This window comes from Mesitornis unicolor, unplaced genomic scaffold, assembly GCF_000695765.1.
Source record: "Mesitornis unicolor isolate BGI_N332 unplaced genomic scaffold, ASM69576v1 scaffold37076, whole genome shotgun sequence".
NCBI lineage: Eukaryota > Metazoa > Chordata > Aves > Mesitornithiformes > Mesitornithidae > Mesitornis > Mesitornis unicolor.
In genome coordinates, this window is record NW_010193711.1 from 21,583 (window position 1) to 39,742 (window position 18,160).

Consider the following 18,160-nt stretch of genomic DNA (forward strand, 5'->3'; position numbering starts at 1 on the left):
ACAGTGCTTTTAACTTTTGCTTCCTTATAGAAACTCCTAGAGTCCGAGTGTGCTATTTACATTAATACCACTACTGTCCCCGGTTGTGTCACTGAAGAGGAGTAACTGGATGTGCTGCACCGGTTGGTAGCATGTTTAATGCTTTCCTAATGACTCTGCTATTTTGGAACTATTTTAAATGAAAACAACTAGTAAGTCTAATATATGCACCACTTTCTTATCCTGTTAGTAGGGGAGTGATTTCTCCCGGACAGCCTTATTTACTGTGGGGAAAAACAAAACAAAGCAACAAAAAACCACAGAAAACAAACAAACAAAAAACCCAAAACAAAAAAAAAACACAGGGGAGGGAAAAAAAGCCAGAAAAAAAAACCACAGGAAAAAACAGAGGGGAAAAAAACAAACAGGAAAAAACAAACAAACCAAACACAAAACCAAACACCCCACAAACACAAACTCCTCAAATCCTATTTAATCTCTTTAAAAACAAACAAAAAGCTCAGGATGTGTTTTAAGAGATGGACAACACTGTTCTTCTGCTGGATAAGTGAGGGGGCCAGTTCCTGACTCTCAGGAAAAGCGACCTGAAGAAACATTGCAAGCATATAAAATTCCTTGAAAAAAGCAAACACCTGAGGTCCCCACATTCCTCACTGCGTGCGCATCAAGTTCCAATGAATTCTTAATGCCGCTTGCTGAAGCAGGGACCTATGGGATGTCAACTTGAAAATAAATACAAGTCAGATTGCTTCAGTACAGAAAGACATCCAAAGTCAGCCTTGGAAAAACAAGAACTGACATTTAGAAAGTGCCACTGCAAATATACAGCAAAACTACTCTGCCTTAAAAATGACGCTTCACAGCCCTATCCAAAGTGCCACCTTTTGAACATGAGTTCACTTTAAAACATTGCACAGCTACAAAAGAATGCATAAACACAATTCTCTACCTTTATACAATAAGGTGCCCAAACATTAGAGCAAAACAATGTGATGGTGTTCAGGGGCACACAAAACATCCTGAATATAGAAAGTCTCCATTCAGACAGCTTCCTTCAGGGCTTAAAAACATTATTCCCATCTTCTCTTTCCAGGCAGGACTGGACTTGGCTAGAACATCATGTGAAAGTCATTATTTTTGGGAGGTCGTTATTGTAAAAACCAAGACACGGTTGAATATGGCTATCTCAGGGCAGTGCTTCCATGTCAGCTGCGTGTGGAACTTCCTATTCCCAAGATGAAAATGGTAAAGCACTGATGAAAACAGAGGGAGGGGACTGGTTGGAGCAAGTGGGTTCAAGTACCTGTTACAAGGTAGAAGGCTCTGTTGGGGATGTGTTCTCCAAGCAACAAAAAGCTCTTCAGCTGCTTCCTGAAGCCAGAGCCTGGAGCTGGATCACCTTACAGTTAGCTTAGCTGTGGGGAGGCTGGGTCGCAGGGTTGCTGTGTGTCCTCGCTGTCTTGGGTGCTGCGGGAGACTCTCCTGCCCCTTCCCAGCAAGTACAAAGGCTCGGCGTGGTGCTGCGGAGGGAGGCCAGCCTGGCTCAAGATGCTTGCAAAGGCCTGGGGATGCCATGCAATGGGCAAGGAGCAGCCCAGCTCAGCGGAGCAGCAGAGACGGTGTGAGCAGCTGTGCCAAAACACTGGACTCAGTGAGAGCCTCTGTCGTTTGCCACATCCTGTAGCCGTCTTAAGAGAGCCGTGTGATTCTCCTGACAGATGCGCTTGGCTGGTGCTTCAGTGCCATCTTCTAAGAGAATGCCTCTCTTCTTTGTTGGGGTTTCTCCAGTTCTAACCATGCTGTTAATTTCCTTTAGCCTCTGCAGGGGGGGGAGTAAAGAGTAGACTTGTCTCTTATCATTGTGACTACCAAAATACAAAGTGAACTTCAGTTAATTGCATTACAACACCAGTATTACATATGCCTTGTGATATGTACTGTGCAAAGTGCTTCCTGAGACAGACTGACCTTGTTAAGCACTGTGCTGGTCTTTCTATGGCTAGAGTGTGCTAGAGCCTTACTTGGACTCTAGCAAGCTGCTTGTTTCAATGCAGGCAGGCCCAAAAGGCCTTCCACCTGTGGGTATGACTGTTCTCTCACACCACAGATGCAACAATTCCTAGAATGAAGATGCTGCCCAGAGACGACTGGTGACCAGAGATGACAGGTTTCAGCCAGACAGACTTGCCTGGTAAGTCCTTTCACATCAAGGGCTGTCTGTAGGGTTTTTCCCTCAGTAGGCAGCTAAAAGCCTGGGAATTGTACTTCACGTCCTGCTCTCTGAGCAGTCCCTGTACCAAATAACCCATGTTACCTGGCAGCAAGGGGCACCACTGCCATGCCCTTGGATCTGTCATGTGCGCCAGTACAAAGAGTAACTTCTTTTAAAAGTACACTAGTAGCTAGGACATCTAATTGCTTTACAGCTTAGATACCTGAACTGACAGTCTGAAGAGCGTTAGGTGAGCACACGTTAAACAGGGTAAACAGAACAGTGTGTTGCACAACCTTCTCAGATTTCACTACCCAAAAGAAAAGGCAGAATTAAAGACTTCTAAAAGCAAACTAAACTCCTTTATTCTCACCTTAGATGGGCTGCTGCTGAAATAATAGAATATTTTCTCTCGAGGAGAGAGAGTAGACTCATTTTTGTGTGGTGAAATGTACACGGGGTGATTCTGGGAGAGCTGGATTCTGCGAGGGGAGCCAATCCTTACAAAGGGGTAGGGCGAGAGCGGAGGAGAGTCGGTCTGCTCAGGAGACAAAGAAATCACTCAGTGGTTGGTGTTTGACCTCAGGTGGTGCTGCAGTAAGGCTTTTATGAGTTCATTACCTGAAACCTTTTTGTTTTTTTTTCCCCACTAATGTCATACCGTGCGTATTTAGAACAGATGGAAATTTTGTCTCATTATTAGCCCGGATTAGTGTTTTTCTTATTTACTTTTCTAACCACATCTGAGACTGGTGGATTACATTGCTCAAGCACTGTGCATTTTATACAGGAGGAAGCAGCAAACAGGCATCAAAAGTACTTAATATTTCACCAGCAAAGTATATCCTTGAAGTGATCCTATTGTAATAAAAATAATCCCTTGAATTTGCTTACAGTGAACATAGCTAAGAGTACTTTACTGCATGTACAGTAAAACCAGGTCTATTTACTAATTCAGAGCACAGAATTTAACTTACTGCATTTGAAGTGTACTTCAGGGCAAATTCTTTAATCTGCTCGATGTAGATGTTGTTATAGAACTGTATCAGGTCCCCTCGCTCTTCCTCCTCAGTGTCGCTGTTGGCGCTGGCCAGGCGGGTGGGCGTGGGGGGAGCGCTGCTGGGGTGTGGTACGGGCAGGGTGCTGCTGGAGCGCATCACTGGGCTGGAGTCTCTGCTGGCTGTGGAGGCGAGAGCGGTCGTTACTCAGGCAGAGCTGGTCAGTGCCCCCTGGTCCTGCCAAGCCCTCGTGTTCAGCTGTGTGCAGAAACCACGCTCCAGGTGTTTAAAGTGCAGCACAGTGACCGTGAACCTGGTGTCAGTATCAGCGATGCTAATTTTGTCCCCTTAGCATTTTTCCTTACAAAAAAGCAGTATGTTATAAAAGACCAACAAACTGCTGAGTACTAGTACAGAAACACTTTTTATTTGTAACTTCTTACTGGATAAACTGAGTGGCTTTTCTGTATAAGCTGAGTTTTATCACAATATAAGCAGAGCTAAAACTCCATTTTTCAGGCATTTGTGCTATGCTTTTAACAGCAGCTCCTGTTGCCAGCTGGCACAATTTCAAATAAGGAACAGCAGTCTTTTTCAGCTAGTAGGAGAAACATTTGGCTTGGTAAAACTTCCTGCTGGTTTCATGTGGGAAGTTGCAAAATAAGATATTATTTTTTCCTGCCTTCCCTGCCACCTGTCTGTGACAGAGACCATTAATACCTATAGTTTATACCATGATCTATTAAATATCTTAAAAAACAGTGGTAGGAATATACAGCCTCGCTTACTCGCTTTCCTTTATACAAGTTAATTCAATGACAATGTGTCAGTTCAAAGATCAAGGAAAGAACCTTCAGAGATGTCAGATAAGCTAACATAGATGCGGGGGGTGGCTGGTTTATTCCCGTCTCTGAAGACGGAACTGCTGCAGCTCCATGGTTGTGATAATAAAGTAACCGTGAACACAGGCTAGCACTGACATCCTTTCTCCTACGAAGATGTGTTCCCTGGTCTACAAACTGAACTCAAATTGTTCAGGCCAGCCATCAAGGTACACTGTTAAACGCATGTGGCGATAAATTCAAACTGTCAAAGGGGGTGTAATGTTAAACTTGAGTTATAACAGCTCTTCAATGTTGTCAGTATATTCTTAATTGTGTCCAGGTTTACCTGGAAAGGTTTGGGCAACACAAAATCCAACTCTTACTTTATGCACACTGCTTTGGAAATGGAATTAAAACCAAATATCTGGAGAATCACTCACTCCTTTCTTTGTTTCTCTCTTTACTTCTCTCTGTAGGTGAGTTCTGCTGGCTGCCGCTGTCACTGCTGCCCGACTGGCGGCGGCGTCTCCTGCCTCTTATCAGGACACTCCGATACACCTGCAGGAAAAGAGAAGTGTCACAAAGGAAGGGTGATCGGATGTGCAGTAACACAGTCCCAGAACAGCGGTCTGCATGATATATCTGCTTTTTAGAAACTTTCTTGTGGTATCAAATTGCTTCTTGCAGGGGACCCTGCCCCTCCTAAGAGGGCTGTTACCCAAGAGGTGCTGCCTCCTTAGGTTTTAAGTAAGAATAATTTATATTTTAGGTACAGTTTAGTGTAAAAAGCTTTCAGTAGTGCAGGGTTTTGGATACGACCACTATCTTTTGCAGAGAATGACTCAGAGACTGCATTCATTTAATACTGTATGTTACTTGAAAAAGTGTTTAATTCCTAAAAGAGACTGAAGGCATTTAATAAATCAGCTAGCCCGTTGTTTAACACTACTTACATGACTCTTGGCTTGTGGTTGTGTCCGATAGCAGCGCATAATGTTCTGAAATGATCTGTCTTCTTTAGTAACCTAAGAGGAGATGAACAGAAAAGGTTAATAGTTTTTCTGTGGGTTTGTTTGTTTGTTTGTGAGTTGTTGAAAACATTTGGTTGGGTTTTGGGTTTTAGGAAGAATTGTGATCTTAAGTCTTAAAGGAGTTTTTTGTTTGTTTTCTTTCTTTATTTGCCTTACCTTAGCCATTACATAGATGGCACACATCAGCAGCTGATCCAAATGTCTGTCCATCATGATATCAGGGCAGTGCATCAAGGAATACTCAAAACAGGTCCAGATCTTTTTCCGCAGCTCATCACATATATCGAGTTTGACACAGAGGTCTCGCAGACGAACACTGGCTAAGTGATAGACCTGTTGAAATGGACACTGTGCTTAGGGCCACGGCACTACTGCATTTCTTACCCAGCTAGTGAGGAGTTGCCTGCATAAGAAAGCTCTACTCTTCAGGTATGTCCATGAACAGGTAAAGGGTATAGCTGGACTTGGAAATGGAATGTCCTCTTATTATTACTTATTACTTTGAAAATCAATGAAGACTTACAAAATGCAAACTAAACAAAGTACAAATGAGACTGGAAAGTACCTTTCTAAAGAAGAGTGAAAGTGAGCTCATCTTCCGTGGCCTGACGCTCGTGGCAGTGGGAAGTTGCTGGGTTTGTCTCTGCTCTCCAGGAGAGATCTGCTGAACAGTTAACTGGCCTGGCAGCTGCACTGTTGCCCCGGTCATCTGTGTGTTCAGGGTCCCAGTGAGGCTCTGGGCACCGAGTGGCTGAATGGGGCCAGAGACAGCTTGAGGTTGGGTACCTACGTTTACTTGGACTGGGAAGAAGGTTATTCCTCCATTTTCATTGGCAATACCTGTAATTTAAGCAGAAGAGTGAAATAAGAGCAAGTTGGGAGGAGAGTGTTTGGGGTTGGTTGCAGTTTTGGTTTGGCTTTTTTAAGAATTCAGTAATTCTTCTATTCGTTTCTTTTAATTGTATATTTGGTATATTATATATGAAACTGTTTCATCAAAATACTTCGGACTTTTCATCATAAGGAGACAAAAATACAATGAAATTGAACAATTTTTTTTGTACTAATGCAACTTTCATCCCATTCCAGTTCAGGAAGGAAGGCTTGCTGAAATAACTGTTTTATAACATAGACATTGGCAGTCAGAACATCCTCGTGCTGTCCATGTTCTGTCTCTAAATTAATCTATTCAGACATTTTTTCCCAATTATGAATTCTTACACATACTTCTTGCTCCACTGGCATACTGTTCCTCCCTCTCCCCCTTGCTATGTACCAGTATTCTGATGGGAACAACCCTAAATTAATTCTCTAGCAGCTTTTCTCTCACCTTGTACTGGTATTGTCACAGTTTGCCCATTGTTGGCTGTTACGGTGGCAGTTGCCACTGTGACCAGTGTCTGGCCAGGCACTGGAGTTACTGACATTGCTTCAGGATTCATGTTCTGCACAGGCACCGTGTTTACCACAGCCTGTTGGGAAACTCGTACTGGAGTCCCACTGTCAGAGCTGTTATCATTATCAGCAAACAGTCTTCTCCGGGTAGGATTGGCTGTAGGAGAACTGTATCTGTCGTACAGGGTAGTGGGAGAGGATGAAAGGCCTGTGGATTAAAAAACCACACATGTATTTAACTCCTGTTGTATAATCCCTTATTATACAAATACGTGACAGAAATCTAATGAGAACCAAAATGTCATGCAAAGCTCTTCAGGAAACATTTTTAAAAATGCCTTATGTCTACATTTATGGCTTACAGATTGCTTTTAGAGGTGACTTAATCTCAAATAATTCTGTGTTTGATATTTTTCTAAGCTAGTGTATTATGTTTTATTTTTCCAGAGAAAGTTTGAGACTTTACATAACTAAACACATAGTGGAGGTTCTGTTCTGGTATAACAATAAAGCAAACTGTTCAAGTGCTACTGATTAATACGTAAGTAGCATGTGTATAAATATTATTCAACATATACATATGTATACATATGTGCTGTTCATATACATAGCCTCCTGAAAACTCCCTATCAAAACATTGTTACAGTTAACTGCACATTGACATTAAAGCAGCTTCCTTGCTGTACACCACTTAAGATTTAACCATTAAAGCCATGGTCTAAGAAGTGTAAACGTGTTACACTTAAAGTCTCACCTTTTCCCAGTCCTCCAGTTTCAGCACGAACCTCATTTATTCGTCTTGGTGTCAATGGTGAACCTACAACACTGTTCCCAGCAGATCTCTCAAAATACTGAGGTGGCATTACCTAAAATATTTATACTTTTATTAGCCTGGCTGTATCACCGATACATCGTGAATTTTTAAAAGCTGCTGCACTACAAATTTGGAATGGCAAAACTGTATAAAAAAAAAAAGAACACTGAAAAACTTACCATAAGCCAAACTAAAACTGCGTAGTGACTGTACTACAGAACATATGGCACTGCACTAACCTACAACTGTGCCTACGATTAAAAGTCTGTACTTTCTACCTCTTTTCTTGTCTAGTATTCTTTTCAAGTGTAAGTGACTGGCCCAAACCTTCCCTGCCTGTCCATTTTGTTTATTGTTCCGCTACTCTCTGCGAATGCTGGATGAGAATCATCTCAGCTGCATGTCTCTATTTTGGGTGTTGCTGCAGAGGTGGCCATGAGCAGAGCACACCACTGCATTTACAGTTTTCTATGCACTGATTAGATTGTAGGGTGAAACCGAAATGTAGACAGGTCAAGCCTTGCCTTCAGGATAGAATGTCCCCTCTCTACCATCCTGTCTGATTACGAAGACTATGTAGAACAGAGAAAGAAGTGCTCACCTCTTCACAGCTAGGAACTTTGTTTTCATTCTCTCTGATTCTGTCCCACAATATGGATTCCTGTTTCCATGCCATACTTTCCAAGATCTGTTCTTCAATGTGATTAAGGTGTTTTACTACTTCCCGACAAAGGCCATCCTCTGCTCTGATGAAAACCTCAATTACCTGTAAGGCAGATAGTGACGGTCAAAATAATGCTCGTTTCATAGAGTTCTTCTTACAGAACAATCTAATTCCTGATTTTCAAGGAAGAAAAGACTATTAGAAATATTAAGGCTGCATTACTATGACTCAATCATATGATGTCTTGCAGTCTTAGCAGAATACAAATATGTGTATCTTTCTAAACGTGTCAAGCACTGTTGCAGAATAGCTGCAACAACAGCGGATGATAAAACGATAATCCATTAGTTACTACGTAGATATTTGGATACTGCTCCTGTGTAAAACTAACAGTACTGCGATTTTTTAAAATCCTGAAGGCGTTTAAGACACCCCAGAACAACATCTGGGTAATATTTTTTCAATACAAAAATGGGCAAAGCTGATAATGAAGGGTTAATGCGTAACTTCTAGGTGAGGAGATTACTTAATATAAGTCGACAGCGTGCTCATGACTTGAAAAGCATTTCTAGCTGTTAAACACTTTACCTTATAAAAATGATAAACTGGAATGTTAAATATTTCAGTGACGACTGGGAAGTTTCCAGGTGGGTTATATGTAAAGGTGATTATCTCCAGGCAACACGCCAGCAGGGATCTATGAAACACGTCCTGCTCCAGTATTGCCTGCAAAAGAGTTTCAAATTTTAATACTTTTTTTTACAGTGTAACTAAAGAACAATAAAATGCTTTCTGTTCTGCCTCAACAGCAAGATCATCAAGCTTATAAAAAGAGTTCTTAATTTGTAAGAGACGGACCAGAATGAGCCGTCTTTACTCATTAAAAATGTCATAGATCCTTGTTTGCAAACATAAGTGATATCTTGTACGCTTTGTCTTTCATTCAGGTGTACTTACAGACTGATTTTCAGAGATTTACTCTCATTTTAAATAGCTGTCAGCTCTGCTCTACAACTGGTTTCCTTTTTTGTAGGGCAAACTTTTAAAATGAGGTACAATTTGGTTATTTTCCTTACAGATAAGTCAGCGTCTCCAAGTCTCCTCCTCTCTTGCTCAATAACTGACTCCAAGACCTTGTAGTACAGCACCTCAGCACGACGAAAATGCTTACTAGCAACATCTGCAGGAATTTTAAACAAAACAACGTTGTGAACTGCAGTAAAAGAACTATATTCGTTATCTTAAGCTATAGAGATATAGCAATTTAGTAGCTTCTGTAGATTTCTGTGCTGCCATGGCTACAATACTTTCAAGACTAAATCAGTTAATTTGAAGTTAACTTGGGAATCCCTCTACTCTGCTGCACTGACTTGTGAATGCAGAGCAGATTTTGATGGAAACACCATACATAAGAAAAATCTTCAAACTGCTATAATATAATGCACATCTTTCAAGTTCAGAAAGTACATTGTTGGCAAAGTACACCTACGTGGATCTAGCTTGCACTGTGCAACAAAAAACACTGAAGCAACTATGTGGACAAGAACAAATACAAAGGAAGGCCCTGTTATGAAACACAAAGATCAACAGCAACTTCCTAATTTTTAATCCCTCTTCACATATCTTGACAGCTTTGTAAATAATACTTTGTGTTTATACTGGCAGGAGTTTGATAATAACTGTACTAACCTACCCTTGTATGTAAGCCAGAATTGCTGTAGGAATTTTAAAGACTACAGGAAGGCAGATTTTTCATTATCGTCCCAGACATCCATGCCATTGCTATTGTGTAATTGAGAGAAAAGTGGTACCCTTAAGAGTGCTTTTCCTTTCTCTTCTTTAGAACGGAAAGTATCAGCAAATTCCAGTGATTTAAAGCTAAGGCTGATTATAAAATTGTGTGTAGGGTTGAAATTTCCCATGTGGCATTTGCCACCAGGAAAAGACAGAAATAATAGAAAATACTCTGGTGCTAAAGCATAACCTGTAAGTAAAACTGTAAGTTACTTACAAGAGATAAAAATCTAAATGTTTGTTAACATGTTTATCTGTATAAGTAAAATGTTTTCTACCTTTGGAAAAATTACTGAATTCTCCTTCAGACTGCATGCTCTGGCAGTATACTTCATACATCTCTTTTACTCTGTTTGTAATAGATTGAGAAGGATCTCTGGAACATGCCCTGAAAACAAAAACTGAAGATTTTCAATGTACTATTCCTATTAAGCAAAAAAGAAAGAAAAATCTACAATTATATTTATCATATGATTAAAGAATGAAACTATAAATGTCGTGGATAGCAATACAAACACACCCATATGAGCCTAACTGTACATGCACTGTAAAATGTCCACAGCATCTTATTATTATTGTATATATTGTGGTTAAGATGCTCTTTTCGTGATCAGGGATACACAGCATTTTCAAGGTGATATAAAAATAGTTTCACAAATACATGACACCTGAGGCAACAGTTTATCTACATGGAGAATAAATTTTATTTTGAAACTCCTACACCATGGAGTGATTAGCCAGGTAGTGACATTTGCTGAGTAGGAAGAAGAGAAGTCTTGAAAATGTTGTATTTAGCAGTTTGCTGCTAGAGAAGCTCAGAACTGTGGAGTTTTAAATGCTGTACGTTCTTACAACCTTCTGTCTCTTAAGGACAAAGGTGTTTAAATAAAGAGAATGAAGTCTTATTAAATTTAAATGTCTCTCTGGATCCTGTTTTATTCCAGAACCTTTCAAGACTGACTCACATTTTAAATTCCAGTTTAGCATTAACATTTGTTATAAAAACAATTTTAAAAATAGAATTATTTGGTTAGCTAAACATCAAGCTTACCTGAGTATTTGCTCCAGATTTTCACTCGGGGCATTTTTCAGCCCCACCAGCATCGTATGGAGGCGGCTCAAATTATATGTTGCTATGGAAACAGGTGTCACATAGGGGTTGCTCTCTTTAATATACTTGCGGCCAGTAAGTGGGGTTGTAATCCTAAGTGATTTGGACTAAAAAGACAACAAATAAGCATGTAACTGTACACTATTATAAAACTTAGATACAAGTCATAACCTAGAAGTGTCAGTCTGTAGAATTCTTCCCCTGTGATATGATATATGCCTGGAAAAAAATGGCTAAGAATCGAACTGCCCAATCAATCAATCAATGTGCTTGAAAATCCTCTCCTAAAGATTTGCCTAAAGATCTCTCTTTAGGTAATTCCCTAAGTATTCTCTAGATTGGATTTAATGAAAGAAAACCAGAATGCATTGAGAAATTCTATCCAAAATCCCCCGAAGTAAACAACATATCTAATCGGTTACAGAATCTAAAGTAGTGACGCTGTGTACGCTCCCAGATCACGTTAAACAATAAAGATGGTAATATTTTAGGAGCTGCTTCTCTTCATCAGACATAGACTAACTCGACTCATCCTCCATATACAAACAGCATGACAGACCACGTCACACCCACCTTGTCAAAGTGCTGCTGTAAATTATGCTTTACTTGTACTCTTTCAGCTGTTTCCATTCCTGAAGTTGTGTTCAAGCACCTCGTGAGAGTTCCAATTTCTTCATCTGCATCCTCCCCAAGAAATATTCTCTCATCAAGATTTCCTACTGACAAGACGTACTCCTCGTAGGCCTTGTTGATGGCTTTGCTACAGCAGAAAGGAAAAGCAGATGCAAACCCCCCTTTGTTTAGACAGTGCTTTGTTCACCTGCTTACTGAATGACCACAGCTCTGGCCTCTGGGAAGGCCACTTCAGAACTTCTTTTAACCCCGACTTAAGCATTGGAGCTCCTTTAAAATCCGCGATACCTTAAAACATGACAGTGGCAAGGATATTATTTTTACATTATATCTGATGGCTTGCCATTTAGTATAGCTGCAGGAGGAACATCATAAAATATCAAGAACTTGCATTTGGCTGGGAACTCCTCAATATTTATGCAGCATCACATCATCATAGACTACACTTACCATTTTCATACCATCGAAAAGAAGTCCTACTCATAAGCATCTCTAGGTTTATAAAGAAAAAAATACCTCCAAACCCGATTTTTCTCTCCCACTTTCCACTCATTCAGTGCGCTCCCACATCTTTTTCGTACTAACACTTTATATACAAAAAAAAATCCCAGGCAGGATAGAAACATAAAAATAAAAGTAGACATCAAACAACACCATCCTGAAGATTCATTCCTCTTTCAAATACACCTCAGACTTTATCACCTCAAAGACAAGGAATTGAAATGCAATGTTATATACAAGCGTTAATAAATACCAGGTCGACCAGGTAGTGTTACTGTTAAGATGCAGATAATAACGCAAGTGTAATTGGAAGTGTTCAAGGCCAGGTTGGACAGGGCTTTGAGCAACCTGGGCTGGTGGGAGGTGTCCCTGCCCATGGCAGGGGGGTTGGGCTGGATGAGCTTTGAGGTCCCTTCCAACCCAAACCATTCTGTGATGCTTTACAGCTCAGAGGGATGCTAATGCAAACCAAACCACGCATACAGTGACTCACAAGCTATCTCCAAAGTTCCCAGGATCTAGAAATCCAGTCAGATTTTCATCTTTTCCTTTTAGAAGCTGTAAGACAGTTAAAAACAAAGTTAACAACAAAGGAGAGACATTTCAGTTCTTAAAAAGTTTTTGAAAATGATGAGTAAGGAGAATTTTTTCTACATTACAAATGTATTGACTGACCTTTTTGTCAAAAAGTTTCCTAATATATGGCTTCCAAAAATGTTCCTTTATGCCTTTTGCTTCTAAAACTAATCCATAGTGTAATGAACACAGTTTTTCAATGATGCAGGGAGGATCTGACGATACTTTATAATCCTTACTATGAAAGTCTTCAGGTAGACCTACAATTAAGAACACTGTATTATTTAATTTTGCAAATCCATCTCCTGCCTTCTTATTAAACTCTCCGCTGTGTAGTCTAGGTAGTGTGAAATTAAAATGGTAAACTAATTAGTTCTCTTGAAAGAATTATTAACCACTCAATTTGATAATATCAGAACTCAACTTTGAGGTTTTTTTTAAATATACATTTAGTGATAAAAATTTAAAAAAAATCAGTTTTAATAGAAAAACAATCAAACACTTGTGAACTATAATATCTGTTCAAATACATTTGAGATAATGGGCCCAGTTCCCATCTAAACCACGACAAAGTAAATGCAAATGCTGTCCAGCACTGAAAATAAGCCTGGAAAGAATTACATCAGAAATTCAATGGCAACTTCTCACCCCTCTCATCATTTGCAGTTCCCAAGTCACCTACATGTCCATTCTCTTCAGGAAGAGAACAGCAGCAATCCAGAAACGAGAGACAATCAAGCTGCTGCTCTCACATTTGAGCACAGGAACTCCCCAGCCTGACGGTGTCACTACGCACTCCTTCACCGACATTGAAATGTCATTAACTGGAAGTTTTACTCTGAAACTTCTTTCAATGGTATTTCCACAGTAAATTTATTTTTTCACTTACTATATAATTGACAACATTCAGTAGTCTCTTATTACATACTACATTAATAGAAATCTGTGTAGCCAGATATAGAAAATATTAATTCCCACATATGTCAAATCTATAATCTCAACTTATTTTCTGCCACATGAATTCACACTATTTCCAGCAGCCATAGAAGTTCTTGCAGACTTTGGATGAAGATAGATAGTAATTTTCAACATACCTTTAAAATTAGGATTCAGAAGTTCTTTACGGTTAGGACACTGGAGAGCATTTCCATACACTAGATCCAAAGCACATAACAAAAGATGGTAGGAATTGACCAAGTCATCGCTGATCATGGGAAAATTACCTCAAATATTAAAAAGACATAAGACATTAATTAAAATTAGCATAGATACAATCAATAACGGAGTCTTGGAAACACAGACACTGGTCACGATAAACACCTGGATGAAAACACAGGTAGTAAAACAGACACACACTTAAGAAAACATAGCAAATATAATAGTGAAATATGTTCTCAGGAACAGCAGCAATCACGTAGGAACTCAAATACATTGTGCTGTTTTGAAAACAAACCTTACCACAATGTTGATAAACATGATATTGGAGACTCCCTCATTCACAGTAATCCAACTAATGAGTGCATAAATGACTTGAAGCAGCATGAACTGTAGAACACAAACTGCCTCAAGGAAGAAAAACACGTTACCGTAACTCTGGCCACGCAGCCGCACTGCCTGGCAGCGCTGTGGCCTTCAGCAGAGCCTTACGTGCTCCGCCTGGCGCAGAACCTCGTTCTAAAGACTGTGAGGAGTAGAACAGCTTCCAACTGAGACTTTCCCCAATTCTGTATTGCTGTACAGTGCTGCAAAGATCTTGAACTTTTGCTAGGCTAGACCTAAGTGTTCAGATGTCCTAGAAAGAGCAAGAGCCGTCCCGTCCTTCGAAGTGCGTCCATTCTCCAGAATGAATCTATATTCAACTCAAAGTCAGATGATTTTTCTTTACCAATCTTTTTTCTTCACAGAAATTTTGTTGGGGGCATACTCATTACAAAAAGTAATAGATTTAACTTTATTTCTCTTGTGCTTTACAAAAGAATTACAATGTTTATCTCTGACCTGGTTTACACCATAGTTTTAGTTCATACACCTCAAAAGAATTTTTTATTTATCATCTTCCTGTAGAAATCATCCCTGTAACCTCTTCACTCTCATCACCTTTCACAAATACTACATTCAGATCCATTACTCTCTACTGAACTCATTTAGGTTTATGATATTCCTTTAGAGGAATGGCCATAGCTAAAAATAGTCTTGTAAAATAAACTATGCCATTCACTAATACCATGAACCACAATTCCATTAATTTATATGCACAGCATGGTTTTCTATCACTCTTTCAATACTTAATAACTTTTCTACTCTTTTTCTTCTCCCAAGTAAGCTCCAAACAACTTAGCTGAGCACACTACGAAGTACAGGTTTAAATCCCTGGAAAAATCTATCACACACAGTAATAAACTCATTTGAAGCACATAAAAATGTAAATACGATTAAAGACTTTTTCTAAACTAAGCTGTTACTTTTCTGTTAGTAAAATACCAGTCTGTTCAAATTTGTATTCAGTTTTCTGATTCCATGTTTGTTAAAAGAAAAATAATTTCAGTGCAGATAATTGGAATTATTTAAAATAGTCAAGCCTACTTGAAATCTGTATTAATCGCACACATTTATCAGTTATTGCCAAATCATTCACAGCAAAGCAATTAAAGTCCTAAATACAATAGCAAAATGTTAATAAATAAAAACCTTACAGAAGTAGCTCTCATTACCTGGGTTGACTTTCATATCCATGAAGTCTAGCATGGCAATCATCACTGCCAGCACAGCCAAAACCAAATCTAATTTTACACTACCAGTAGTTTCATCCAAATGATTTGTCAATGACATTTCAAACAAGACTACAATTACTACTGCCTTTCACAACCTAGTACCAAATAACACAAAAGTTATCTCAGTGCAGCAGAAAGATACTTTTTCGTTTCCGTTTCAAAGAAAGAGAAAAAGTCAAGACAGAGAGTTTAAAGATGACTTCTTACAAATAGCGCGCAAGAACTGAACTGCAGCATCACTGAACAAAGTCGTTACCTCACTCTGCAGCGTGCACCAGGGGTACGAACCACACCTGCACTTTCTGCACTTGTGAAACCGAAGGCAATGATCTTCAGCCTTGCAAAAATATCAGAGACAAGCCTGAACTTGCCACTGATGTGTGGTTGCCACGATAAGGATTACTTCCAACACTCAAAACACAGCAAACAAAATTTAACATGAATATTTAATGCTTTAAATGGTCTTTTAGTTTCCATTTTTGTGCTGCCACACTTTAATAAATTTACCACTAGTCACTTACTAATTTTACTGTTTACAATTACTGTAAATTTTCCTTTTTCTTGTCAAATTTAATTGCCTACGCTGTCAACAAGGCATTCTCTACAAAGTTAATTTGAATGTCTGAACTACTCACCAATTAACATGCAGTTAATTGAAGATGTAGTTACTCAAACATATTAACCAATAATTCAGCAATAGGAAGTGCCATAAAGTCAACTGCCCAATACACCCACAGAAGGGAGGAATTTATAGAAGGGAAAAGAAAAACCTGTGATTGTTCAGCCTGACCTACTTACTGCCTTGGCTGCCTTACTGTGCTAAAGCAGTAAAGTCCTGACTGACTGGAAACAAAGTATGCTCCCAACTCCCCTCTGGACTCAGTGGAACATAAGTAGGTATTTCATACTACTTCAGAGAGCTATGCTGGACTGAAAAAAAATTAAAAGCTGAAAATCATACTGTGTTTCAGGGTTGCAAGCAACATACTTGTTTAGCAAGTAAAGTAAAGTGGAATTTGCAGCCTACTGGAAAAAGGCATCTTCTACCTAAGAAACGGTGCTTCGCTCAGCACCCTTCCTGATCTCTGTACAAAGATGTGGTGGTGAGGGTCCAGTAATAACGCCAGTAACTTTTCCAAAAGGCAGCCACTGGCAACTCTTTGCAATGTGGTACAGTATAGAAAGAAAGGCTAATCTGTACTGAACAAAATTAATGCCAGATAATTCAATATTGTGACAGCCTACTCTGTCCTATCCTCGAAAGCAGCCAGTTAAGGAAATCACAGCACATGGCAGGAATCTTAACACTGATTCACTCTTAAATTGGAAAAAACCCACCCCACCACAGACACCAAAACCAAAATAAAACCCCCTTTACCCTTTCCTTTCCTTGCAGAAACTAAACTATTAGTTGTCTTCTACTAGAAGTTATCTTATGAAAAAAAAGTCCCTGGAAATTATCAACAGACCTGAATTTACAAAGACGTTCCTTCAGTGAGGAATATAAACCTTGCCTTTATTTTTCTCAAAACACTGTCTTACTTCTGCAGAATTCCCAGTAAACATCCAAGCAGTACCTCACCAAGGCCCTAGGTATGCAGAAACTCTTTAAGACACAGATCTAATGAGGAAAGACTTTAAATTATGTGTGATACTACTGGACAACTTAATGCTAAAATAAGGATTTAATACTGTTCCCTCCGGTGGCTTTTTCTCCCATCAGTCAATATCAAGAAAAACTACTGAAATCCTCTAGCATTCTTATTAGCTTTAAGGCTGCTCTTACAATAAATGTCAGAGACTCTTACCTTTTGCATGAACAAACAGCACCCAACAAAAATGGAAAACTTCAGTCACAGTACATGGTTGACGTCTGTTGGGGAAAAATACAGCAAGAAGACACCCAGTAAGTTCAATGAATTAAGACTGATAGAACATGATAAAACATTCAATTATTCTAAAGGAAAATGAAGCTTTACTGTAGTCTGGCCAAAGTCTTAAATCCCTCACACAAAATACTGACTAAAGGTAATAAAGCAAGGCACACACCAGTTTAGTGCAGGCACAAGTGGAACCCCAGTCTCAGTCTGCATGTAATGTAACATCACTACGGCAGTCCAACATGGCAGACTCCATCAGAAAATCACTGTAGATTTAGTGTTGAACATGGTTGGCATAAACATTTTCTTTTAAGGCAAAATTTTGATCTGTGATCTTAGTTACAAATAAAAGGTAAATATCTGAATTTAAAATCTACAGAAAATCCTTCTCATACAAATGGTAAGTATTGTCAATTGAAACAATTGACAACTTCCTACTCCAAGCGGAAGAGGAACCCACCAGAAGGGGTGCCATGCTGGACCTCGTCCTCACCAACAAGGAGGGGCTGGTGAGCAACGTGAAACTCAAGGGCAGCCTTGGCTGCTGTGACCATGAAACATAGGAGCTCAAGATCCTTAGGACATCGAGGAGGTCACACAGCAAGCTCACCACTGTGGACTTCAGGAGAGCAGACTTTGGTCTCTTCAGGGATATGCTCGGCAGGGTGTCATGGGATAAAGCCCTGGAGGGAAGAGGGGCCCACGCAAGCTGGTTGATATTCAAGGACCATCTCCTCAGTGCATCCCAAGAAGGAAGAAGGCAGGCAAGAATGCCAGGAGGCCTGCGTGGATGAACAAGGAGCTCCTGGACTTACCTGGGGGCAAAAGGAAAATCTACAGGGAGTGGAAGCGAGGACAGGTTAGCTGGGAGGATTATAAAGTAGTTGTCCAAACAGCCAGGGATCAAGTTAGGAAAGCTGAAGCACAGATGGGATTAAATCTGGCCAGGGACATAA

General features: G+C 39.7%; 1 protein-coding gene across 1 annotated transcript; it reads right to left on the minus strand.

The window, feature by feature from the left end:
* Positions 1-1,648: 1,648 nt before the first annotated feature.
* On the minus strand, positions 1,649-17,197 carry RBL2 (retinoblastoma-like 2; the record flags this gene model as incomplete). Its single annotated transcript, XM_010187545.1, has 19 exons — positions 1,649-1,819; positions 2,586-2,750; positions 3,190-3,392; positions 4,475-4,592; positions 4,988-5,059; positions 5,222-5,398; positions 5,631-5,905; positions 6,396-6,668; positions 7,215-7,326; positions 7,876-8,040; positions 8,527-8,664; positions 9,015-9,118; positions 10,011-10,120; positions 10,784-10,950; positions 11,417-11,603; positions 12,471-12,535; positions 12,653-12,813; positions 13,648-13,776; positions 17,133-17,197. Coding segments are annotated over 19 exons (2,857 nt in total), but the record flags the coding sequence as incomplete, so codon positions are not given.
* Between the last annotated feature and the right edge of the window lie 963 nt (positions 17,198-18,160).